General features: G+C 41.0%; 1 protein-coding gene and 1 pseudogene across 1 annotated transcript; both read left to right on the forward strand.

Moving 5' to 3' along the window:
- Positions 1–7,343: 7,343 nt before the first annotated feature.
- On the forward strand, positions 7,344–27,135 carry LOC103304933 (cell surface glycoprotein CD200 receptor 2-like). The gene is made up of 6 exons (XM_054709721.1): positions 7,344–7,410; positions 8,220–8,273; positions 11,604–11,921; positions 12,042–12,290; positions 25,247–25,370; positions 27,096–27,135. Exons 1-6 carry the CDS (start codon positions 7,344–7,346, stop codon positions 27,133–27,135), a joined length of 852 nt encoding a protein of 283 aa, XP_054565696.1.
- LOC129147029 (nuclear transcription factor Y subunit beta-like) lies at positions 15,672–16,280 on the forward strand (annotated as a pseudogene).
- Positions 27,136–27,913: the final 778 nt, after the last annotated feature.

Raw genomic sequence — 27,913 nt, forward strand, 5'->3', positions numbered from 1 at the left:
AGAAAAAGGTAGAAAGATTTTATTAGTCAAAAAGCAAGCAAATTGTTATAGTAGAGGTAGCATAGAAATACACTGAGTGGCCAGATTATTATGATCTCTGAATGCATAATAATCTGGCCACTCAAAATATATATATATATATATATATAGATATATATAGATATATATGAGGCCCGGTGCATGAATTCGTGCATGGGTGGGGTCTGGCCAGCCTGGCCAGGGGGAGGGGACATGGGCGGTTGGCCAGCCTGCCTGCTGGTTGAACTCCTGGTTGAGGGGACAATTTGCATATTAGCCTTTTATTATATAGGACTAGAGGCCCGGTGCACAAAATTAGTGCATGGGGGTGTGTGTCCCTCAGCCTGGCCTGCACCCTCTCAAATCTGGGACCCTTTGAGGGATGTCCAACTGCCTGTTTAGGCCTGATCTTACCAGGATTGGGACTAAATGAGCAGTCGGACATCCCTCTTACAATCTAGGACTGCTGGCTCCCAACTGCTTTCCTGTCTGCCTTCCTGATTGCCCCTAACCACTTCTGCCTGCCAGCCTGATTATCCCCTAACCAATCCCTGCCAGCCTGATCACACCCTAACTGCCCTACTCTGCAGGCCCAGTCGCCCCCAACTTTCCTCCTCTGCTGGCCTGGTCACCCCTAACTGCCCTCCCCTGCAGGCTTGATCACCCCCAACGGCCCTCCCTTCCAAGCCTGGTCCCCCCCAACTGCCCTCCTCTGCTGGCCTTGTCCCCCCCAACTGCCCTCATCTGCCAGCCTGGTCACCCCTAACTGCCGTCTCCTGCAGGGTTGATCACCTCCAACTGCCCTCCCTTGCAGGCCTGGTCCTTCTCAACTGCCCTCCCTTGCAGGCCGGGTGCCTCCCAACTGCCTTCTCCTGCTGGCGATCTTGTTGTGGCCATCTTGTGTCCACATAGGGGCAGGATCTTTACCACATGGGGGCAGTTATATTGTGTGTTGCAGTGATGGTCAATCTGCATATTACTCTTTTATTAGATAGGATAGAGGCCTGGTACAGGGGTGGGGGCCAGCTGGTTTGCCCTGAAGGGTGTCCCTGATCAGGGTGGGGTTACCTTGGGGCGTGGGGTGGCCTGAGCGAGGGGCCTGTGGTGGTTTGCAGGCCGGCCACGCCCCCTGGCAACCCAAGCGGAGGCCCTGGTATCTGGAATTTATTTTCCTTCTACAATTGAAACTTTGTAGCCTGGAGCGAAGCCAAGCCTGGGGCTCCCTCCGAGGCTGGCAGCCATTTGTGTTGGGGTTATAATTGAAACTTTGTTGCCTTAAGCGGGTGGGCCCGGCCAGGGTGTGGGGAAAGCTTTGCTTCCCCTGTTGCCGGCGGCAACCCTGGCCTGCTCTCTCAAGCTCCATCCTGCCACCATTTGTTTGAATTTGTTTACTTTCTATAATTGAAACTTTGTAGCTTTGAGTGGAGGCTTAGGCCTGGCAAGGGCAGGCAGAAAGCTTGGCTTCCTCTGTTACCTAGGAAACTTGCTCTCTGTGGCTGTAGCCATCTTGGTTTGGGTTAATTTGCATACTCGCTCTGATTGGATGGTGGGCGTGGCTTGTGGGTGTGTCGGAGGTATGGTCAATTTGCATATTACTCTTTTATTAGGTAGGATATACACTGAGTGGCCAGATTATTATGCATTCAGAGATCATAATAATCTGGCCACTCAGTGTATGATCTTGTGCACTTGGTTTATTACTCTGAGAAGAGTGGAAGTGAAAGAAGCAAGATTGGACAAGGGAAGAAAGCTAAGGAAGAATGTGGATTCAGTTGGTGACTAGATTCAGGCTGCTCCCATTTGAAGCTTTGGAACATAAAATGCATTTCAGAGTGGGTTCCACCTTGAAGAAAGGGGTTATCTTTTTGTAGCTCTCTACCACTCAGGCATTGGCTGTCAGCTGTTGGGATGGTGAAGGGTGGGCCGTGTATATTTTCTCAGGTGAGGCAATTCCAACTCAGCTGAGGGCAATTTACCAGAGAAGGGGGGCAGTTGTGAGCTCTTAACAACCAACATTCTCAGCATGTGGGAGATGAGTGGTTGGGCTTGGTAAAAAGGATCTGGGTTGGGTACTCAACGTATACACTGCAATCTACTCTTTGCATCATTCATATCTGCTGTTTTTTTATTTGTTTGTTTTTACATTAAGTTGACTCTCTTCAGGCACAGCTTTTCCAGAATTCTTTTTGGTTACAATTTCTGAGAACACTTACAAAAGAAGGGTAGGTTACATACTATAGTCCCTTCTGCTATAGTTGGTTCCAAGGCCATAATTGATACCAATTCTTTTTTTTTTTATGGGAGCCTGCACAGCAAAGAAAGAAATCAATACAATAAAAAAGAAACCAACAACAGAAGGAGAAAATACTTATAAATCACATACAGTCATATAGCACTTAATGATGGACATACACTCTGAGAAATTTGTCACTAGGTGATTTTATACTTGTGCAAATATCATAGAGTATACTTATTTAAACCCACTGGTGTAGCCTTTCTAAAAACTTGCACTGTGTGGTATAGCCTATTGTTCCTAGGCTACAAACCTGCACAGCATGTTATTATATAAAGCAACATAAGATTAAATCAAGCACAAGAGAAAATGATGAAATCAAGAATCAGAGTAAACACGAAATATGTGAGGCTACTGCAGGTGTAACACTGTATACTTTTTATAGTAAACTGTATTTTTATAAGTAGGAAGAGTACATTCTAAAATAATGATAAAAAGTATAATATAGTAAATACACAAACCAATACCAGCTGTTTATTTTTATTTTCAAGTATTATGTATTGTACATAATTGTATGTGCTCTATTTTTATATAGCTGGCAGTACAGTAGGTTTGTATTCTCCAGAATCACCACAAATATACTCTAAAGCATTACAGCAATAACATCACTAGGTAATAGAATTTTCAATTTTGTTATGGGACTTCTGTTGCATATGCAGTTTGTTATTGACTCAAATGTTGCTATGTCATTCATGACTGTATTTTATAAGAGGTTAATATCCAAAATATATAGTGAAATCTTACAACTCAATAAAAAAATAACAAATAACTCAATTTTAAAAATGGACAAAGGACATAAATAAATATAACTCCAAAGAAGACATAGAAATGGTCAACAGGTATATGAAAAGGCACTACATACCACTAATCAGGCAAATACTAATCAAAACCACAATGAGGTATTGCCTCACACATTTTAGGATGGCTATTTTTAAGAAAACAAAATATAAGGGTTGGCGAGGTTGTGGAGTAAAGGGAACCCTGGTACACTGCTGGTGAAAAATGTAAATTGGTACAGCCTCTATGGAAACATTATGAAGACTTCTTTAAAAATTAAAAATAGATCTACCATGACATTTGGCAATCCCTCTACTGGGTATTTATCCAAAAGATTTGAAATTAGGATCTCAAAAAGACACTTGCACTCCCATATTCACTGCAGCATTATTCACAGTAGCCAAGGTATGGAATAACCTGAATGTCCACTGATGGATGAATGGATAAATAGAATGTAGTGTATACATAAAATGGAATGTTAGTCAACCTTTAAAGAGAAAGAAATCCTGTAATTTGCAACAACATAGATGGACCTGAAGGACTTTAAGCTAAATTAAATAAACCATTTATAGAAAAACAAATGCTGTATTATCTCACTTATATGTGGAATTTAAAATAGTCAAAGATACAGAAGCAGAGAGTAGAATGGTGATTACCAGGAGCTGGGTGGGGGGGGTGGAGAAGTGGCAGGTGATGGTCAAAGGGTATGAAATTTTACTTATGTAAGATAAATATCTCGTGGAGATTTACTATACAGCCTAGTGTCCATAGCTAACAGTAAATACTGCATACTTAAAATTTGTCAAGAGATTATATCTTACATTAAGTGTTTACCAATCACACACACACACACACACACACACACACACACACGAACACACACACACAATAATAATCCTATATAATAAAGAGATAATATGCAAATTAACCCTCACGCCCTCATAAGATGGCTGCCTATGACCAGGCCAGCAGGGGGGTTAGTGAGGGACAACCAAACGACTGAACAGTAGGCTGTGTGGGGCAACCTGGCCAGCAGGGGGATTAGTGAGGGATGAACAAACGACTGAACAAGCAGGCTGTGTGGGATGACCAGGCTGGCAGGAGGGGGCAGTTGAGGGCAACCAGGCCAGTAGGGGGGGCTGTTAAGGGTGACTAGGCCAGCAGGGGGGCAATAAGAGGCAACCAGGCTGGTGGGAGGGCAGTTGGGAATGACCAGGCTGGCAGAGAGGGGCGGTTGGGGGTGACCAGGATGACGGGCAGGGTGGGCGCAGTTAGGGGTGACCAAGCTGGCAGGGAGGGAAGTTAGGGTCGATCAGGCCAGCATGCAGAAGCAGTGAGGGGCGATCAGCCCAGCGGGGGGTGGGGAGTTGGAGTTAGGGGCAACCAGGCAGGTGAGCGATTAGGAACCAGCAGTCCAGGATTCTGAGAGGGAAGTCTGACTGGTGGTTTAGGCCTGACCCCAGGGATTGGAGAGGGTGCAGGCTGGGCTGAGAGAAACCCCCAACCCCGTGCAGAATTTTGTGCACTGGGCCTCTAGTAATAATAATAATAATGGAGATGGGAGGAAACTTCAGATTATGATAGATATGTCTTTGGCCTTGATGGTAGTGACGGTTTCATGGATGAATACTTATAGCTAAACTCATACAATTATATACATTGAATATATACTGTTTTTTGCATGTCAAGCAGACCTTAATAAAGTGGTTTAAACATTTTTAAAATTACTGATCCCTTAGTATGAATAAAGTCAGGAGCTCTGTATTAGTTTGCTAGGACTTCTGAAACAAAGTACCACAAACTGAGTGGTTTTGGCAACATAAATTTATTGCCTCAGTTCTGAGGGCTAGAAGTCTGAGATCCAGGTGTTGGGAGGGCCATGCACCCTCTGAAGGCACTCAGAAAGGATCTGTTTCATGCAAGTGCCCCACACTGGGCTGCAGGTGTGAGTATCCCCTTCATGTCCTGCGTGGTTCAGGGTTCAGGTTCAGGGTTCGGGTTCTGGAGGAGGCCGCACACAAATGAAAGAGACTAGACAAGAAAATATTAATTTGGGAATTGGGGGCCAGGCAGAAACCCAAGAGAGGACTATGTTTTGCTCTGCCCTTGCGATCCCTTGTATTCAGGTTTGGGATCCACCTATGGCCCTTAGGCAGGCAATTTTCAGTAACAGGCAAACTATCTTATCAGTAAGGATTTACATAAGACTGAAAGGTGGAGGTTGCTTCAGCTACCTTTGTCTCAACCAGACAATGGGTGTATGGCTCTGACCCTTGCCAGAGCCTCAAGGTTGACCAGCTTTCCAGGCTCCCTGTCCACCTCTTTCTGCTAGTGAAGGCAATGGGCAGCTTCCAACAGTTTCAGACCTTCTCCTAGCTTCTGTTATTCCTTGGCTTGTGGCATCATAACTCCAGTTTAACATGGTGTCCTCCCTGTGTGCATGTCTGTGTGCTAAATTTCTTCTTTTTATAAAGATACCAATTATATTGAATTAGGGACTCTCTTTAGTCCAGTGTGACCTCATCTTGACTAGTTACATCTGAAAATAACCTATTTTCAAATAAGATCAAATTTTGAGATAACAGGGGGAAGGACTGAATTTTTGGCAGACATAATTAAACCCATTACAAGCACCAAGCTGCACTGATAACCATTGTAGTCTTCACTTGAATACACATACACATGCACACACCCTTCTAATTACACTTAGAAATATTCCTGATGAATCAGTAAAAATGACCAATTTTATTACTTTTCCATGCTTGATACGTCATTTTTTTAATATTCTATGTATAAAACTGGAAATACATATAATGTAATATTGTTGCATAGCAAAGTGTGATTGTTGCCTTGAGGGAAAGCACATGTACAACTAAGTTGTAAGCTGAACTAACTTCACCCTTTTTTTTAGGTGCAGAATGGCTAGTATATTTATTAAAGAAAAATAAAAAGGTTTTATGCGGCTTTAAATAAGACCCTGTAGAAGGAACTGACACATAGAAATATTTATTGCCATGGCTGTGTGTCTAAGTTGATTGGAGCATTGTCCTCTACACCGAAAGGTTGTGGGTTTGATTCCTGGTCAGGACACATACCCAGGTTGAAGGTTTAATCCCTGGTTGGGGTGCATGAAGGAAGCAACCTATCAATGTTTCTCTCTCACATCAATACTTCTCTCTCTCCCCCTCTCACTTCATGTCTCTATATAATCAGTGGGAACATCCTTGGGTGAGAATTTAAAAAAAAAAAGAAATATTTACCATTTTCCTTTTCTTGTGTCCAGTTAACACTTCCAAGAGGACTCATAAATGTTTATGGAATTGTTAAATCCAGCAGAACTTTTTTAGGCCCTTAAATAATAAGAAATATTTTTAAAATTATTGTTGTTTTTAAAAAAACAATACTACAAAACAAAAGTTTTTCAGAAATCAAACAAAATAGATTATGGCTACTTTGTCAGAAACCCTGTAAAACCCAAAGGAAGAAACACATCAGGGTCTCAGGAACTACAATATTAGAAATTTGAGCTAGGTTAACTGTTCTCTTTCTCTCTCTCTCTTCTCTCTCTCTCTCTCTCTCTCTCTCTCTCACACACACACACACACACACACACACACACACACACACACACACACTGCTTTTGTTTCCTTCTTCCCAAGGTAGATGTGTTACCAAAGTCCTGTGTTCCAGAGGTGGCTTACCCCTCCTTGGCTCTTGTCAATCTTATGAGAAGGAATTCAGACAAGTGACAGAAATTAGTTTTGAAGCAAAGCAAGTAAATTTTTTTAAGGGAGCGAAGGAAGAATTTATTAATAATACACTTGGCATAAAGCATAAGTGGACAACCCAGCTAGTCTGAGTGCCTCTACTGGTGGGAGTTAAAGGGGTTTTATACCCTCCCCCCTATTGATTTCAAAGCTTCTCTGCCAAATATCTTGGATAGCTGACTAGGTTTCAAAGTCTCTTTCTTCATTGTTGTGGATTATCTTGGAATGTTTGCAAATATATTTGGCCATCTTATTTGGCAAGTCCTAAAACAGCTGACTTCTTTGTCCAGTGGGTGATATAAACTCCCTTTCCCAGCTTCCCTGCCCTAGTAGCTATCTATTCTGTCAAATAGATGTATGAGTCAGGGTTTCTCAGAGAAACAGAACAACAGGGTGTGTGTGTGTGTGTGTATGTGTGTGTGTGTGTGTGTGTGTGTGGAGTGAGAGAGAGAGAGAGAGAGAGAGAGAGAGAGATTGATTTTGGGAAAATGGCTCATATAATTATAGAAGCTTGGCAAATTCAAAACTCAAAACTCCAAGTTGGAGTTTCTCTCTGTAAGAGGATGTCACTTGGAGTGGGTGGGTCAGCAGCCTGGAGACCCAGGTAAAAGTTGCAGTTCAAGTCTGAAGGCAGTTTTCTGGCAGAATTACCTTTTATATGTCAGTCTTTAATTTTAAAGGCCTTTGACTGATTAGATAAGGCTCACCCACATTGTGGAGACTAATTTGCTTCACTCAATGTCTACTGATTTGAATGTCAATATCACCTAAAAATATCTTCACAGAAACATCTAGAATAATGTTTGACTCAATATCTGGGAACTGTGGCCTAACCAAGTTAACATAAATTTAACCATCATAATAGGAAAAATGGGGAAGAAGAATGAATTATTCTTCTAGGTTCTGGTTGCAAAATTCTCAAGAAAGTACCCTGATTTGTCCAGCTGGGTGAGGTCCCCACCATTGGACCAAACAACTTTAATCAGAGGTGGCATCTGGAGAAAGCACTGTAACCAGCCTAGTTCATATGAGGTGCCTACAATGAGCCAATCTACTGTGGCTAGGGGAGGGGTAGAGGCAGGGTTAACACTACAAAATGTAGTCAAGAATAAAACAAGGTGTCCCATAAAAGGGAAATCATTGATTAATACCTTATGAATGTAATTTTCTAATGTAAACATATTTATCCACTTAATGATGAAGTAACTAATTTGTTTTGCAAGTCTTTCAATGTAATTTACTTATGGTTAACTGATTGTTTACAGTCATGTTGTATATAAGATTTTGTGGAGATTAGTGTCTCCCACTTGATTTAAGTATCTAAAATTGATTTCTTTCTTTTTTTTTCTAAATATTTTTTCTAGTTTCATCTGTGGACAGAAAGCAGAACCATTTACTGGTAACACCTCCTACAGAAGGTAATATACTTTTTTTTTTTCCTCTAGAGGCCAGTACTGAAGAGATGGAGTGTTGAACTTCCTTAGAAACATGGCAGATGGTCTGGTCTGAGGGCCAGCCTTTTCCTAGCTGAAGAATATGGTGATCTCAGTGCTGTGGGGTGAGGGACCCTGAATGACCCTGCCCCTCCATCCCCAAAGCAATTGAATTCCATTTGAAAATTGTGGAGCTTTCTCTATCAGGCATTCGTCTAGGCCAGTGATGGCGAACCTATGACACGCGTGTCAGCACTGACACGCGAAGCCATTTCTGATGACATGCAGCCACTGAGGTGGCCGCATGCCGAGGATGAAACATTTGCTGCTCCTGAGGATGAAACATTTGCGAAATAATGTTTTTTCCTCAAAGTGACACACTACCCAAGTTATGCTCAGTTTTTTGGCTAAGTTTGACACACCAAGCTCAAAAGGTTGCCCATCACTGCTCTAGGCTTTACCGGGAACACAAAGATGAGCAAGATGAGTAAGACTATGAGAGAGCCCCCAGGGAGCTCAGTTTTATGGGATCACACGACATGGGCTCAGCTGTCATACCAAGTGTGCCAGGAGTCTGGAGGAGGGAGCTTTGAGCACCAAGGCTCAGAGAAGGCTTCACAGGGGATGTATCACGGGAGCTGGGTCTTAAAGGAAGAGGAGTATTAGAATAAAAAAGTCAAAAGATTTGCACATTCTGAAGAGAAACACTAGAGTAAGGAGTATTATAATAGACAAAGTACGTTGTGTAGGGCATACTAGACCACAGGTACATGTGAGGAAAGACACAGAAATGCAATTGTGCTTGGTGTTTTCTTTCTGAAGTGGGGGAGCAATGTAGGGAGTGATTGATTGGAAGGTGAGTCATTTTGAAAAAGAGGGCTTTCAAAGTCACACAAAGGCATTTAAATATTTTCTTCAGGCAGTGAGCGATGCCTGGAGGGTCTCAGAGTTGAGTGAATCACATCCATGTATTAGAATGAAGTACCTGGTTGCAATGTAAAGCATGAATTGAAGATAGGAGTTTGAGACAGAGACAGAATTTGGAGGTGTTTGCAGTATCTAGGTAAATGGTAATGGAGACTTAAACTCGGGAATGATAATGAGAAAAGAAAGGAAATGCCCAAAAGACAATTAGATTTTGTTTGTGTGTACAAGACTGGATGAGACTGAGAGATATTTATATAGACAAAGGATCCAGAAAAGATGGGATATGACTGATGGTTCTGGAGCAAAATATGAGAATCTACCCTTTATCTCTTCAGTGAAGTAGGAGGTGAAATAACCCTCAATGATCCCTGGAGTAAATGGAAAACAGTAGTGTTAGGTGCCAAACCCACTGAGTGTGGGGGCATGAACGGGCATTGTAACTTATCACTATAGGCATTAAAAAGGAAAAGAATGGTGAAGAAAGGGTGAAATAATAGCAGTTCCATAAGAACTATTATTAAAAAGGAAGGGTGATTGATTGAAAATTCTAGAATGGAGGAAAGTGAAAGAACATAGAATATCCACCGTGATTAGATTCCTTATCAGAGAGTTACTTCTTTGGATACTGTGGCTTTGTTAAAATGTATATGTTTATATGAGTAGCTAGTACTTTCTTTTTTAAAAAAATAATATAGTCTGATTTTGAGTGTAAACATTTTAATGGCAAAACCATTAAAGCCTTTTAGTGTGTACAAGCTAAAGTCCAAACTCTTAGGAACGTAAGAGAGCCTTCACAACTTGCTTCCCTACCAGTCTCTTTTCTTTTCTTTAATGTTTTTATTGATTTTTAGAGAGAAAGAAAGGGAGAGGAGTAGAGAGATAGAAAACTATGATCAGCTGCTTCCTGCATGGCATGTGCTCTGACTGGGAATCGAGCCAGTGATCTTTTGGTTCCTGGGCTGATGCTCAAACGCTTTGCCACACTGGCTGGGGCCCATCAATCTCTTTTCTTTCTGGTTTTATCTCCAGCATCTTTCCCTTGTGCACATGTAGCTTACCCACATCCAACTCTAGGGGTTCCCAACAAGCCATGTTCTTGCTTGCCTGTAAGCCTTTGCTGTGTTGGAATTTCCCTCTGTAAAGAGGATGCCACCTGGAGTGGTGGAAAAGCATGGTTTTAACTGCCTCTCAGATCTGCTTTAAAATCCTCCCTCTTCCTCCATGTAGTTAAGTGATCTTTATTTGCTGAGAAATTCAAAGGCTTGCGTAAGTCACGGAAGAGACAGGTGACACCAATAGAGGAGAGGAGATATATCAAATGCAGAGTTTAGCACAAATAAGCTTCATTCACATAAAGATTTTGCCCCATCACAGCTCATGTTGAAGTGATGAAATTAGTGACATTCACCTCTGTTGCACATTAAGTTGTAACATGTACACCTAGTCACCTCTCCGCAAACCCCTACCAGTCATGCACACATTATGTCAATTTGTGGGGAAAATGTGAGCTTCCATGTAGGAAAATACTTGTAGGTTGCAGGGCTTAGTTTTTACTTTAAAAGGTGAACAAAGGAGTCAACTTCTATATTTAATCCTTATAATTAGAGTGATTATATGGGAACAAAATCTGTGAGAAAAGTTTACAGTTGAACTGTTTGGGAGTGTGTGTAACTGAATAGGAAGGAAGGAAGGAAGGAAGGAAGGAAGGAAGGAAGGAAGGAAGGAAGGAAGGAAGGAAGGAAGGAAGACCTATTGATTTTGCTGACTTTCTGATTTTCCAAATAAATAAATAAAAATTTTAAAAATGTCCAGCTTGTTCATCCTGAATGCAATCTTAGTTATTTTAAATACCATTATGTTCCATACTTATTTTTGCCTGAAGTGCCACCCTTAGGGATAGGCCTTTATAATTGATATTACTGATTTATTATCTCTCATCAAAACTTAGGAGGACACAACCACATCACTAATTATTCCATTTTCTACCCCAAGGAGCATGAGGTATAAAATATATAAATAGTCACTGACCAAAAGACTCCTTGTCTTTGTCTTTAAGTTGAGAATTGTGTTTCCTTGTTATTTTTTTATAGATATTGAAATGCCTGAATTAATTTCAAATCACTTAATAACTCATACATGTAATACATACTGGTTACTTAATGACACCTAATGTGGGAGAAAATGAGTTAATCTTTGCATTAGGTTTAATATGTTATATATATTTGTGAATGTTTAATTTTTAATGTTAAGTCTAATATTTTTGGAATAAGATCATCAGCAAAGGAGTGTTCTCAACATATTACTTTATGTAATATGTTGTGGAAAATTTAATACATGAAGTTCTTACCAAGTTTTCTTTTATCATTCTGTGTGTGTGTGTGTGTCCAGTTGATATTTCCCTGCCTGTGCTGGTGGATACAAAGGCTGTTCTCTCTTGCCCTCCTATCCTGTTGACAAATGCACTTTTAACAACATGGGAAATAACCCTCGGAGACAAGCCTACCTGCTTCAGAGCCTACAGGAGAGACACAAATGAGACCAAAGAAACATACTGTACTGACAAGAGAATGACCTGGCCTGACAGACCTGACCAGATTCCTGCCCTTCAGATTGACCCAGTGGCCATCACTCATGAAGGGTATTACAGGTGTATAGTGGTAACACCTGATGCGAATTTCCATTATGGATATCACCTCCGAGTGCTAGGTAAGGAACATTATACATTGGGGTGTTTCAGAAAACCAGATTTGGGACTTAAAGGAATTCCTCTCTAAATTCCATGTCTAATGTGTTAGGACTAAAGCATTTACTTCTTCATCTCTGCAGTGGCCCCTGAGGTGACTCTGTTTCCAAGTGAGAATAGAACTGCGGTGTGCAAGGCAGCTGCAGGGAGGCCGGCTGCCCGGATCTCCTGGACCCCAGAGGGAGATTGTATCTCTGAGCACAAAGATTGGGGCAATGGCACAGTGACTGTCCAGAGTACGTGCCTCTGGGCGGATGGCAATGTGTCTATTGTGTCCTGCTCTGTCTCCCATGAGACTGGCAACTGGAGTCGGTCCATAGAGCTGAAGCAAGGTAAGCATCCAGTTTTTTGTTTTTTGTTTTTGTTTTGTTTTTTGAGTAGTAAACTTGATACTAAAAAACCACAAAAGATTTTGAACGAACCAAAAACAAGGTAAAGAAAGCTTGAATTCCTAATTTGTAGATATTTTATTTTTTTTATTTTATATTTTATTGATTTTCCACAGAAAGAAAGAGAGAGGGATAGAGAGCTAGAAACATCGATGAGAGAAAAACATCGACCAGCTGCCTCCTGCACATGCCCCACCGGGGGTGTGCTCGCAACCAATGTACATGCCCTTGACCAGAATCGAACCTGGGACCTTTCAGTCCTCAGACCGACGCTCTATCCACTGAGCCAAACCGGTTTCGGCATAGATATTTTCTAAAAATCTAGGAAATGCATTAATATGCTAGAGAAATTTTATGTCTTATACTTTTATCTAATAGAAGAAATTAATTTGATTGCTTACCAGTACATTCTCAAAATATATATTAGTGTGGCAGCTATGAAAATATTATTTGCTAAATTAGAGATCATTTCTTGTAGTGGTCACCATTTGTTACCCTGAGTAAGAGACAAATTTTCCTTCCCCCTCTTTTGTCGTCTGAAATCAGTTAATTAATTTGCCCACTAAATATGTGTTAAATGTCATTTATATGTTTAAAACTGGTAATAAAAAAATGAAAAGACAAAGTCCATATCCTCATATGGTTTCAGAGAGTGTAATCTAGTTACAGGCAAAGCCTTTGACCTAATATGGCTTCTCATTTATCAACAGTGTGACTTCGAAAAAAATTTAATTTCTCTGTCCCATAATCTCTTCATTTGTTAAATGAGGATGATGATACTGCCTCATAGAGTTATTGTGTTAATTCATTTAAATAATATATTTAACATAATTCTCAACACGTGATTGGCACTCAATAAATATGAGCTACTGTATTTATTACATTAACAATTATTAGTTATTAATATTAATAATTGTTAGCTCTAATATATTTATTATTATAATACACATTAGCTTTTATACTTTTTATTATAGTTATTAAAAATCATCATCTTTCTCGTGCCTGTTTGTTCTGGCTAGGATTTCCAGAACTGTGTTGAGTAAGAGTGGTGAGAGTGGGCATCCTGATAGAGGAAACACTTTCAGTTCTTCACCATTCAGTATTATATTGGCTGATGGTTTGTCATATATGGCCTTTATTATATTGAGGTACTTTCCTTCTATACCCATTTTATTGAGTGTTTTAATCACAAATGGATATTGTTTCTTATCAAATGCCTTTTCTGTATCTATTGATAAGATTATATTATCCTTTGTTTTGTTAATGTGGTGTATTACATTGATCGATTTGCATATGTTAACAGGTCTTTATGCCCCTGGAATGAACTCCACTTAGTCATGATGTATTATTATTTTAACTAGAGGCCCGGTGCACGAAATTCGTGCACAGAGGGGGGTTGTCCCTCAGCCCAGCCTGTACCCTCTCCAATATGGGACCCCTTGAGGGCAGTCGGACATTCCTCTCACAATCCAGGACTGCTGGCTCCCAACTGCTTGCCTGCCTGCCTTCCTGATTGCCCCTAACCGCTTCTGCCTGCCAGCCTGATCACCCCCTAACCACTCTGCTGCCAGCCTGTTTGCCCCCAACTTCCCTCCTCTGCCGGCCTGGTCACCCCTAACTGCCCTCTCCTGCAGGGTTGATCACCTCCAACTGCCCTCCCTTGCAGGCCTGGTCCCTCTCAACTGCCCTCCCTTGCAGGCTTGTTCCCTCTCAACTGCCCTCCCTTGCAGGCCAGGTGCCTCCCAACTGCCCTCTCCTGCTGGCTATCTTGTGGTGGCCATCTTGTGTCCACATGGGGGCAGGATCTTTGACCACATGGGGGTAGCTATATTGTGTGTTGCAGTGATGGTCAATCTGCATTTTACTCTTTTATTAGATAGGATAGAGGCCTGGTACAGGGGTGGGGGCCAGCTGGTTTGCCCTGAAGGGAGTCCCGGTTCATGTGGGGGTTCCCTTGGGGTGTGGGGCAGCCTGAGCGAGGGGCCTGTGGTGGTTTGCAGGCCAGCCATGCCCCCTGGCAACCCAAGCGAGGCCCTGGTATCTGGAATTTATTTTCCTTCTACAATTGAAACTTTGTAGCCTGGAGCGGAGTCAAGCCTGGGGCTCCCTTCGAGGCCTGAAGCCATTTGTGTTGGGGTTATAATTGAAACTTTGTTGCCTTAAGCAGGTGGGCCGGGCCAGGGTGTGCAGAAAGTTTTGCTTTCCCTGTTGCCGACGGCAACCCTGGCCTGCTCTCTCAAGCTCCATTCTGCCGCCATTTGTTTGAATTTGTTTACCTTCTATAATTGAAACTTTGTAGCTTGAGTGGAGGCTTAGGCCTGGCTAGGGCAGGCAGAAAGCTTGGCTTTCTCTGTTACCTAGGAAACCTTGCTCTCTGTGGCTGTAGCCATCTTGGTTTGGGTTAATTTGCATGCTCTCTCTGATTGGATGGTGGGCGTGGCTTGTGGGTGTGTCGGAGGTATGGTCAATTTGCATATTTGTCTATTATTAGATAGGATGCATTTTGAATTCGATTTGTTAGCATTTTGTTTAGGATTTTTGCACCTGCATTCATCATAGATATTGGTCTGTAGTTTTCTTTTTGTGTGTGTTATGCTTGTCAGGTTTTGGTATCAGGGTTATGTTAGCCTCATAAAATATGTTAGGAAGCATTGCCTCTTCTTTAATTTTTTAGAAGAATTTGAGAAGGATAGATACCAAATCTTCCTTGAATATTTGGTAGAATTCACAAATGAAGCCATCTGGTCCTGGACTTTTTATTTTTTGGGAACATTTTTTTTTTAAAAATATATTTTATTGATTTTTTACAGAGAGGAAGGGAGAGGGATAGAGAGTTAGAAACATTGATGAGAGAGAAACATCGATCAGCTGCCTCCTGCACACCCCCCACTGGGGACATGCCCGCAACCAAGGTACATGCCCTTGACCAGAATCGAACCCGGGACCTCTCAGTCCGCAGGCTGACGCTCTATCCACTGAGCCAAACTGGTTTCGGCTATTTTTTGGGAACTTTTAAAAAATATTTTTATTGATATCAGAGAGGAAGGGAGAGGGAGAGAGTGATAGAAACATCAATGATGGGAGAGAATCATTGATCAGCTGCCTCCTGCATGACCCCTACTGGGGATCAAACCTACAACCTGGGCATGTGCCCTTGACTAGAATTGAACCCAGGACCCTCAGTCTGCAGGCCAACTTTCTATCCAGCTAGAGATTTTTTGGGAGGTTTTTGATGGTTGTTTCAATTTCTTCACTGTTTATTGGTCTCTTTAGACATAATTCAATCTAGAAGGTTACATATTTCTAGAAATAGATACTTCTCAACTAGGAATTTTTGCAGACTATATTGAGGAAGTCATTATGTTATCTAGCCTCATGCAGCTACTGAGAACAGCATGAATGATCATGAAGACACAAATAGTTCAAAAGAAAGTTTCAGAGAACAAGATATATATCCTCCAATTGCAAATTGGCAAGTATAATGAAAAATACTATACCTCAAACAGAAAAGATTGCAAAAAATGCTAAAGAATGTGTTTAAGAATGGACACCTGAGTCCATCAGCTCTATAACATCTGAAGAAATTGAAGGGTGCCATCAAGAGAAATGGAAGCCAATCAATGGAGAAGATATTCTCTTTGCCATGTCTATCTTAGGCTTTGACAGTTATGCAGAACTTCTAAAATTATACCTTCAGAATTTCAGAGAGGCAATGGAAGGAGAGAAAGGAATTGGTAGAGCAGTCACAGCTACACATGAACTAAGTAAAGAGCCAATAGAGGATGCATTTACTAACTAGTTACCAGATGGCTTAATAATTGCAGATGGTCAACAACAAAATGTTATGGTTTACACAAATCATATCAACAGATTTCTAGTGTTCAACAAATTGAGTTTGCATTATTTGGAGAAATGATGGAGTGGGGAATATAGAGAGCAAGCAGAAACATTAGAAGGAAATTACTGGTGAAAGAATGTTTGTATATTAAATAGCTGTAATGTAGCTTCCTGATACTTGACTATTTGAGGTGTTAATTCTGACTTGAGAGTATTTTTTTATGAATGATTTTAAAGGAAAAATTGGATTTTAAAGGTATTAAAATACTTTATTTTGTACGAGAGTTTGTTGCTGTGTATGGTTCCTGTATGCATTGTGTACAGCAATTTATCACTGCCAGAGATTTGTAGACAGTTTCTTATTTTAATACTAGAGACCTGTTGCACAAAATTCGTGTATGGGTAGGGTCCTTAGGCCTGACTGGCGATCAGGGCTGATCTGTGGGGTGACTGGTGGGGTGATCAGTGCCCCTGCTCACACTCGCCTTGGCTGTCTTGGCACCAGCTGCTCACCAGCTCCGCCCCCTGCTGCCACCACTGGTTGGGGTCTACAGTCTGGGGGCAGCTCCAGCATTGAGCATCTGCCCCCTGGTGGTCAATGAGCATTATAGCGACCAGTCATTCCACCAGTTGTTCTGCCGTTTGGTCAATTTGCATCTTAGGGTTTTATATAGAAAGATTGAATCATTTTACTTTTGAAACTCAAGTAAGCAGTTTGGTCTTTTCATCATGTTTGGTCTTTTAATAAAATATAAGGGTAGACCCACAGAAATACAAAGGATTGTTAAAAAATTATCATGAACAACTCTATTCTAACAAACTAGACAACCTGGAGGAAATGGATACATTCCTAGAAAAATACAACCTTCCAAAAATCACTCAGGAAGATTCTAAAAATCTCAATAGGCTGATAACTATGGAAGAAATTGAAGCAGTCATCAAAAAGCTCCCAGCAAACAAAAGCCCGGGGCCAGATGGCTTCAGAGGGGAGTGTTACCAAGCATTCAAGGAAGAACTAAAACCTATCCTCCTCAGACTATTCCAGAAAATTCAACAGGAAGGAACACTTCCAAGCTCCTTCTATGTAGCCAGAATCACCCTAATACCAAAACCAGATAAAGATAACACAATGAAAGAGAATTACAGACCAATATCCCTAATGAACACAGATGCCAAAATCCTCAACAAAATTCTAGCAAATCGAATCCAGCAGTACATCAGAAAGATCATACACCATGACCAAGTAGGATTTATCTCGGGGATGCAAGGATGGTACAATATTCACAAATCAATAAATGTGATACAGAGGAGGAACCAAGATGGCGGCAAAGTTAAACAACTAAACTGCCGCCTAGCACAACAATTTCAAAAATACAACTAATAAACAAAACGTCTACCACCCAGAACCACAGGAAAGCTGGCTGAGTGGTAGATTTACAACTAAGAAGAGAAGGGAGCGCAAACGCTGGAGAGCTGAGGTACGGAGGCACGCACGAAGCGGGCTGGCGGTGGGTGACTGGGCGCGTGGCTTTTCTTCAAACCGAAGGGAGACAAACTCCCGATCACTCTGAACTCCAGTTTCTGGGGACACGCGGGGGACCCAGACGCCTACGGGGAGAAGCTGGACTCTCGGCCATGGGTCGGAGAGTGAGAGTGACTTTTCTGCAGAGGTGCGCCCAGCAACCAGGGTTTGCTGCGCTGGAGCATGGGACATGGGGACTTGGAAACACGGAAAGGCAGAGATGGCTGAAGGCAGCCATGGCCGTTGGCCACGTCCCAGCCTAGTGACGCCCTGAGACCCCGTCCCACCCTGAGACCCCACCCCGCACATTCTACAAACCTGCCCAGGCTCCACACAGTGGCTTTTACATATAAATGGCCTGTTCTGTGGCAGCTCAACCAAATTAACTGCAGCTCCAGTCAGACTGCTCCAAAACCGCCCAAGCAAAGAGGAGAAAACTGTAGCTCTTGCTGTAGCTCCTGCTGGGAGGCCTCAGACCTGCACCCCATTGGAGATCCAGACACTAGGGTATCTAGTGGTCAGTGTGGACGACACCAGATTTCAACCACTCTCATAAGGAACACATTCAAGAGGCAGACTCAGTGAGCACCAAAGCCCTATTGTGTTTCCAGCACAGCAATTCTTCCGTTATAGACACAGCAGGCCCTCACAGCCAATTGGCCTGGAGGTCAATTCCTCCCAGTGTACTAACAGCAATCAAGGATTTTAACTACACCAAGACTTTCCACTCAGCCCACAAAGGGGTGTACCAAGAGTGACCACCTAGAGTGATTGGGGAAGCTGAGCTACCAGCCCCTATAAGTCACTGACCACACAAAGCCTCTCCATCAACACAGGGAGGCAGCCAAAATGTGGAGACACCAAAGTATGTCACGAGTAGGAGAGATGGAGGAAAGAAAACTAATGGACGACACAGTGTTCAGAACCACATTTATAAGGTTATTCAAGAATCTTCTAAAAACTACTGAGAAACTTGAAGAGACCTTCAAGAACCTTAATGAGAATACCAAAAAAATGGAAAAGGATCAGTCAGAAATTATGCATACACTGTCTGAAATAAAGAATATACAGACACTCAACTGTAGACCACCGTACCCAAGAGTCAAACCAAAGATCTGGAATATGAGGAAGAAAAAAAACACCCAACCAGAGAGGCGAAAAGAAAGAAGAATCCAAAAGTGTGAGGATAGCGTAAGGAGCCTCTGGGATGGCTTTAAGCATACCAATATCCGAATTTTTGGGGTGCCAGAAGAAGAGAGAGAGCAAGATACTGAAAACCTATTTGAAGAAATAATGACAGAAAACTTCCCCCACCTGGTGAAAGAAATAGACTTACAAGTTCAGGAAGTGCACAGAACCCCAAACAAGAGGAATCCAAAGAGGACCACACCAAGACACATCATAATTAAAATGCCAAGGGCAAAAGACAAAGAGAGAATATTAAAAGCAGCAAGAGAAAAACAGTTACCTACCTACAAGGGAGCACCCATATGACTGTCAGCCGATTTCTCAACAGAAACTATGCAGGCCAGATGGGAATGGCAAGAAATATTCAAAGTGATGAATAGCAAGAACCTACAACCAAGACTACTCTACCCAGCAAATTTAACATTCAGAATTGAAGGGCAGATAAAGAGCTTCACAGATAAGAAAAAGCTAAAGGAGTTCATCACCACCAAACCAGTATTATATGAAATGCTGAAAGGTATTCTTTAAAAAGAGGAAAAAGAAGAAAAAAGTAAAGATAAAAATTATGAACAACAAATACATATCTATCAACAAGTGATCCTAAAAATCTGAGGAACAGAATAAACTGGTGAACATAATAGAATCAGAGGCATAGAATGGGAGTGGATTGATAATTCTCAGGGGGAAAGGGGTTACTGTGTGGGGGGTATGGGAAGAGACTGGACAAAAATCATACATCTATGGATAAAGACAATGTGGGGGAGGTAAGGGCAGAGGGGGGGTAGGAACTGGGTGGTGGGGAGATATGGGGGGAAAAAAGGAGAAACAATTGTAATAATCTGAACAATAAAGATTTATTAAAAAAGAACAAAACAAAACAAAAAAATAAATAAACGTGATACATCCCATAAACAAATTGAGAGATAAAAATCACATAGTCATATCAATTGATGCAGAAAAAGCATTTGACAAAATCCAGCACTCTTTCTTGACAAAAACTCTCAACAAGGTGGGAATAGAAGGATCATACCTCAACATAATAAAAGCCATATATGAAAAACCCACAGCCAATATCATACTCAATGGGCAAAAACTAAAACCATTTCCCCTAAGAACACGAACAAGACAGGGATGCCCACTCTCACCACTCCTGTTCAACATAGTGCTGGAAGTACTAGCCATTGCGATCAGACAAGAAGAAGAAATAAAAGGCATCAAAATTGGAAAAGAAGAAGTAAAGCTGTCCTTATTTGCAGATGACATGATACTGTACATAGAAAACCCTAAAGACTCCATAAAAAATTATTAGACTTAATAAATGAATTCAGCAATGTAGCAGGATACAAAATTAATGCCAAGAAATCTATGGCATTTCTATACACCAATAATGAACTTACAGAAAGAGAGACTAAAAAAGCAATCCCATTTACCATCACACCAAAAAAATTAAGATACCTAGGAATAAACTTAACTAAGGCAGTAAAAGACGTATACACAGATAACTACATGACACTGAAAAAAGAGAGGAAGACATAAACAGATGGAAAAACATACCATGTTCATGGATTGGTAGAATCAACATCATCCAAATATCCATACTACCCAAAGCAATCTATAGATTCAATCCACTTCCCATTAAAATACCAACGGCATATTTCACAGACTTAGAATGAACTTTTCAAAATTCATTTGGAATAAAAAAAGACCCCGAATAGCTACAGCAATCCTGAGAAAGAAGAACAAAGTAGGTGGGATCTCAACACCAGATATCAAGCTGTATTACAAAGCCATTGTTCTCAAAACTGCCTGGTACTGGCACAAGAACAGACATATAGATCAATGAAATAGAATAGAGAACCGAGAAATCAACCCAAACCACTATGCTCAATTAATATTTGACAAAGGAGGCATGAACATACAATGGAGTCAAGACAGTCTCTTCAATAAATGGTGTTGGGAAAATTGGACAGATACATGCAAAAAAATGAAACTAGACCACCAACTTACACCATACACAAAAATAAATTCAAAATGGATCAAGGACTTAAACATAAGATGGGAAACCAGAAAAATACAAGAGGAATCCATAGGCAGAGAAATCTCAGACATATGCCGAAGGAACTTCTTCACAGATACTGCCCCTAGGGCAATGGAAACTAAAGAGAAAATAAACAAATGGGACTACATTAAAATAAAAAGCTTTTGCACAGCAAAGAAAACCATCAATAAAACAACAAGAAAGCCCACTGCATGGGAGAACATATTTGCCAACGATATAAGCGATAAGGGTTTAATCTTCAACATTTACAGGGAACTCATACAACTTAACAAAAAGAATATAAACAACCCAATCAAAAAATGGGCAACTGATCTAAATAGACACTTTTCGAAAGAAGACAGAAGGAAGGCCAAGAGACATATGAAAACCTGTTCAAAGTCACTAATCATCAGAGAGATGCAAATCAAAACAACAATGCGGTACCATCTCACACCTGTCAGAATGGCTATCATCAACAAATCAACAAAGGACAAGTGCTGGTGAGGATGCAGAGAAAAAGGAACCCTCGTGCACTGCTGGTGCAGCCACTGTGAACAGTATGGAGTTTCCTCAAAAAACTAAAAATGGAACTCCCATTTGACCCAGTAATCCCACTTCTAGGAATATATCCCAAGAAACTAGATACATGAATCAGAAAGGATATATGCACCCCTATGTTCATAGCAGCACAATTCACCATAGCTAAGATTTGGAAACAGCCTAAGTGCCCAGCAGCAGATGAGTGGATTAAAACACTGTGGTACATCTACACAATGGAATACTACTCTGCGGTAAAAAAGAAGGAGTTCCTACCATTTGCAACGGCATGGATGGAGATGGAGAGCATTATGCTAAGTGAAATAAGCCAGTCAGAGAAAGATAAATATCACATGATCTCACTCATTTGTGGAATATAATGAACTACATAAACTGATGAACAAAAACAGATCCAGAGACAGAGAAACATCAATCAGAACGTCAAACCTCAAGGAAGGTAGCGGACGGTGAGGGTAAGATCAATCAAAGGACTTATATGCATGCATATAAGCCTAATCAATGGACACAGACAACAGGGGGGTGGGGGCATGAATGGGGGTAGGGAGGTTACGGGGGAATAAGGACACATATGTAATACCTCAATCAATAAAGAAATTTAAAAAATAATTAGAAGGAAAAAAATATAAGGGTAAAGTTCCAAAAATCATCATGTCCCATAACATCTCTCACATTTATTTGCTTTTTTTTTCAACAGCTTAATTGGTATCTAACTTACATACAATTCATCCATTTCAAGTGTACAATTCAATGGCTTTTGGTATATTCACTGGGTTTTGTAACCACCACCACATCAATTTTAGAGAATATTCATCATTCCAAAAAGGAACCTTGTACTCTTGCTATCACTCCCCATTCTCACCATCTCCTCCGTTTTTTAGGCAACAACTAATCTACTCTATTTTTATAGATTTCCCTATTTTGGACATTTCATATATGTGGAATCATGTAACATATGGCCTTTTGTGACTGGCTTATTTCATTTAGTATAATGTTTTCAAGAATTATTTATGTTGTTTCATGTACCAATATTCTCACATCTATTCTTTATTTTCCATTATCAATCTTCCATGAACTCTAAGCTTATTGTTTATTTCTTTTATCTAGACCTATGCATTTATCTCCTGTCCCACCTGACTTTCCCTCCTGTAGACCAAACATTCAACCTATACTCTAAGTCCTTTGTAATAAGTCCTTTCATGACCTCAGAGGCTTTGGTTCACTAATTATCACAGCTTTCTTTTTGTATAGTCTTTTTTGTTACACAAATCCTTCCACTAAGGCTGATTAGATAAAATGCTTGTTTTTCTCCCAAGTTAAAAACTAGATGCAATGACTTTCTCAAACTCTTAGCTCTTGCTTTCTACTCATATCCAAGATTTTTAAAAGAGGAGTCTATACTCATTGTCTCCTCCATCTACTCTTTGACTTACTTGCATCTTCTGAACAGAAAATACTCTGATAAAAAGCACTAAAGATCTCCCAGATGCTAAATATTATATAAAAATTTCAGTCTTTGTTAATAATTAGCTTCCTTATGATATTTCATATGGTCTCTTTGCCCTTCCCATGTGTCATCCTGCCATTTTTCAGTTGGTTATTTTTCTAACTTTAAGTCAACTACTTAGATGAGAACATAATCATTTCTCACCCAGATTATTGCAAGGTCCTTATGACAGGACTTCTTGCTTTCTAGTTTACCTCTTTCTAATTTATCCACTACATTGTCAGAGCAACCTTTCTAACATGCAACTCTCCTACTTAAATACCCCCAGTGGCTTCTCTTTGCCCCCTGGGAAGCTAAACTCAGGGCCGCCAATGTGCACCTGCTGCTAGCCTTAGCCTCATATCTTGTTATTGTCCAGCCTGCACCCCATGCATGTGGGCCTTGGGTTCCTCAAAACTGTTATGCTCTTTTATTCCGCTTTTTTCTCATTTATATGAATTTCTACCTCTTCATAATGCACTTTCCTTCCCACACTCTCCTCTTCCATTACATTTGATCAATTACTGGGATAATTTTCCCTTATCCTGCAGTTTGGTTAGCTGTTCTACTCTGTACTCACCAAATACCTCTTGTACACCTCTGTGGTCCTGTAATAGAACTCCCACTTCTCTGATTCCCAGTATAGTCTAAGCTCCTTGAGATTAGGAACCACCTCTTTCATTCTTAGATCCATAGGGTCTGGCTCAGTGCCTGACACATACAAATGACTGCAGAATTAGGTTCAGATAATCATATATTTCATTTCTATATATCTCACTCTATGCTCTAAGTATGAGTTAGCTCATCTTCAAATCTTTGCTTAAATTGTTTCTTTTTCTTGAGAAGTCCTTTATTTTTTTAACCTAGTTAATCCTGTTATCAATAAGGCCCAGTGCACATCCTGCTTCACCCTGACCTCCCATTTAGAATTGATTCACCTTTCTTGTTCCTTAGATAATTTGTAATGTGTAATGCTCCTTTAGCACTGTTTGCTGTCTTGTAACTTATCTTTTCATTTGTATGGATCTGACTTTTCCAATTGGATTGTGTGCTTTTTGAGGGCTGTGATGTGTCTTCATCTTCTTCCCTTACTGTGCCTAGGAGATTGTCTGACAGCATTCTAGTTTAGTATCTGAGCAGGTTATTTAATGGATGACCTGACCTCTTGGAGCCAAGAAGCAGACTTGAACTTAGAGTTCACACTCTCTTTGGCTCTCATTTTCATAAGAGAAAAAACTTCAGAATAATGGTCCTAATTAGCGCCATTTTGTCTTTTCAACAATTCCTGGGGGAATTTCACAGATGAATAAATGAAAGGAAGAAATAAAATGCCCCACTAAAGGGATTATAGCAACTCAGTGAAAATGTGAAAATGGGATGCAACTGGCCCCCTTTCTCATCCTCTTCCTCTTCTGCCCTCCGCCTCCTGCCCTCCCGTCCTCCCTCCACGCCCATCGACCCTCCCCTCTTGATTTGGCGAGATAGGGAGGAGGGAGATCTGATAATTTGGGTTACTGTGTAGGTGGCCTCTTTCATCTATTCAAAACAAAGCTGAGCCACCTGCTGCTGCTGCCACAGCTGCCACCATTGCCCCTTGGCTGGCCCGGGGCTTCCTAGGTGCACTAACTGTGCACCAAGCAAGTTCCCGCACGTGCCCGAGCCTACGGGGCAACTCCAAAACTAGAGTTTTGTTCACCAGAGCAGTGGGCAAGGGTGGGGTAGAGGGAGACGCCAGACACTGGGAGCTGCGACCTCAGGCACCAGAGGGTTGCCTCTGAGGTCGGGGGCTGGGCCACAGGGAGGCTGCAAGGATGGTTGACAGTGGTGGAGCCTGGCAGGGAGGCCCTGAGGAGGCGGGCTGCCCAGAGGCCAAGAATAGCCAGGGGGTGGGGTTGCCACCATCTTTGTCGGGTTAATTTGCATACTCCCTCCTGATTGACTCTAGGCATTTCGAAGTGACAGTCAATTTACATATTTCTCTTTTATTAGTAAGATTGGGAAGTAATAGAAATGCTTACTTGCACTTATTCATTCAGAAAATATTTATTGAAAATAACTATGTGTAAAACATAGGCATGATTCCTAAACTCTGTCATAAAAGAGTGATATATTAACAACATTCCAATTCCAATCTAGAGGTGTTTTGATTATGATAATCTGAACTTTTAGGAATATTTTAAAGGGCTCTTTTAAATTAGTGACTCTAATTTGTTTATTAAAGAAGTATCCTTGAAACGACTCCTTACCCCTGCCCATGTTGTCTCTGTTTAAAGGTGTGAGAACTGTGATATTTCCAGTGTCACAATTACTGATCATACTCTATCTGAAATCCTCTATTTTCTTGGTTATCCTGGTCATCGTGGGAATCATCTACTTCCAGAGGATAAATGGTTGCAGGTAGGAACTAAAGACTGAAAAATGTAAACTCATTAGAAAGAAGATAGATTAGCCAATGAACTTATATGCATACTTGAGGCCCAGCGCATAATTAAATCATGTGCATGTAGGGTCCCCTAGGCCTAGCCTGCCATCAGGGCCATGTCCGCCACCCTGTGACGTCTCACACACTCTGTGGATGCAGCCGGTGCCCCGGGAGGAGGTGGGGGGAGGCCCAAGAGGTGCTCCATGCACTGGTCATTTGGTCATTACGGTGTTATGGCCACTGGCCTTTTATAATATAGATGTGTATAGTTCATGGACAGACAACAGTGTGAAGGAGGCATGGAAAGGGGGCAGGGAGGGGATCAAGGGGAGGAAAAAGGGGACATCTGTAATACTTTCAATAATTCAGATGAATTAAAAACAAAATAAAACAAACAAAAAGAAGACATCATTGTGAAACTTTGAGTTTATAATATCCCGAGTAAAGCGTGGTACATTTTTTGGGCACATTTTGTTTATTCTCTCAGCTCCTGTTCTGAATAAAAGCTTTTTTAACAACTGAGAGCTGAGGCAAAGGTGGGCAGAGCTTTTGCTTTACTGTAGCTTTTCCCTAGGAGAGACCTATCCTAGACCATCCTTTGAGAATTCCATGGGGGACTTAAGTGTTTACTTCCAAGTTTCTCTACTTCGGAAGGCTTGTATTCATTCCTGCATAATTGTATGTTTTATGTTTTTTTCCTAGAGCACAAAAGTAAAAAAATCTGGAAGTCAGTTTAAATTTGATGAGATATCACAAAAATGCAGCCAGTTGAAATCAGCCTTCAAGTTCAACATCTAGCTCAACTGCTCCTGTTACTCTTTGATGCCTTTGTGTTTATGAGAACCAATGTGATAATTTGCAAGGTCTGTTTCAAACTCTTTATATATATGTGAAAAAGCTTGCTGCCTGCCATTATAAATGTCTGGGATGACTCATCTACTTTCATCTTTGCTCTGGTTAGTTTTATTGGAAAATGAGAAACTATCCTGCTTCTCACCCTAAAGAGGAAGATGACTCAGCAAAAGCCTACAACAATGCTGTGCAGTTTTCTGCACCCCTTGGGTTCTTTAGACAGCGTTTTCATCCTAGCACAGCGATTTTCCCGTGCGCAGCAAGAATTTTTAAAATATGCAATACTTGACTATTTAGTCAGGAGCACTGACCTCTTTCCCCTTAGACTGTCAAATAAAAAATTGACAACAGCCAACACAACAATAGCAGTCTGGAGTGAATTAATCAAAATTATACCTATTTTTTTTTTTTTTTGTCCAGATCAGTAAAAAATACATTTTTTGGTGTGCTTAAAAATTTTAGTAATTAGTTTATTTGTAATGAGATGAAAAGGGTTGAAAACTACTGTCCTAACTTCTTGTTTCTTTGGCCCACTTGAGATGCTAATCAATGTTTCAATGGCAGGAGCAGCTACAAACACTATCTTCAAGACAGCTCCTAGCTGACTTCCCATCCCTCTTCTTCATTTGCTGGCAGTTGGTGGGGCTGTTGCATTTCATGTTTAGACTGATCATTGAATAAATGGACAGGAGTTATTTCTAGCAATATGCACATTTTTGAAAAAAATTGTAAGTTGATCCCAAATAAAGAGTCATTAGAGTCATTGGAGGCAGAGCTGAGTATCACCTTACTGCTCAGAGTTCCAGTGTCTCAGGTCTCTTCTCAGCTCTCCTTTATCTTCACTCCAGGTTAGAATGGGTTACTGGTTCTAAGAACAATAGTGCTTAATGAAACCCTAGCATCTTCTAGGGCCACTGTAAACTAAAACCCTCTCTTCACTGATACATATAGCAATCCTTTAGTAAAAAGTGTTCTTTTTAAAAAATATGTTTTTATTGATTTTTAGAGAGACATGAAGGGAGAGGGATAGAGAGATAAAAACATTGATGAGAGAGAAACATCCAACAACTTCCTCCTGCTCCTGTACACTCCCCACAGAGGATCAAGCCCACAACTCAGGCAAGCGTCTTGATGGGGAATGGAACTGGTGACCTTTTGATTTATGGGTCGATGATCAACCACTGAGACACACTGCCTGGGCAAAAGTATTCTTTTATTTAAAGGAAAAACTTCTTAGGTAAATTGGCAGGTGATTTGGAATATTAATTTTACTTTTTAACAAAACTTTAAGGAAAGAAATGAATGCATACTATTTGGAGGATACTATATAAGTAGGGTAGTGGAATTGCTGGAAAATCTCAGTGTATTTATACTACAAAACATTAATTCTTACTAGTTTCATATTCTAGTGCAGGTTGCTGAGGCTAGGGCAGGGGGCAAGAGTGGCTCTCTAAGTTAGCATGTTATCCTATGGCTCTGCCTGCCTCGGAGTATTTCCATTCAGTGATTAATGGAGGTGAGGGAGGGAGGGAGAGAGAGAAATTTTATGGGGAAGGTTTTCATGAACAAGGCCTGGAGTAGTAATCACACTTCTCACATTCCATTGGCTGGGGCTTGTCCTATGGTCACACTAACTTCTATGGAAGTTGGAAACTGTAGAGTAGCG

This window comes from Eptesicus fuscus, chromosome 3 (genome assembly GCF_027574615.1).
Source record: "Eptesicus fuscus isolate TK198812 chromosome 3, DD_ASM_mEF_20220401, whole genome shotgun sequence".
NCBI lineage: Eukaryota > Metazoa > Chordata > Mammalia > Chiroptera > Vespertilionidae > Eptesicus > Eptesicus fuscus.

Coding starts and splice junctions, on each gene's coding strand:
- LOC103304933 (XM_054709721.1), top strand. CDS start 7,344: ATGGCTCATATAATTATAGAAGCTTGGCAAATTCAAAACTCAAAACTC. Junction 8,274..11,603: donor GGTAACACCTCCTACAGAAG/GTAATATACTTT, acceptor GTGTGTGTCCAG/TTGATATTTCCCTGCCTGTG. Junction 12,291..25,246: donor GTCCATAGAGCTGAAGCAAG/GTAAGCATCCAG, acceptor CTCTGTTTAAAG/GTGTGAGAACTGTGATATTT.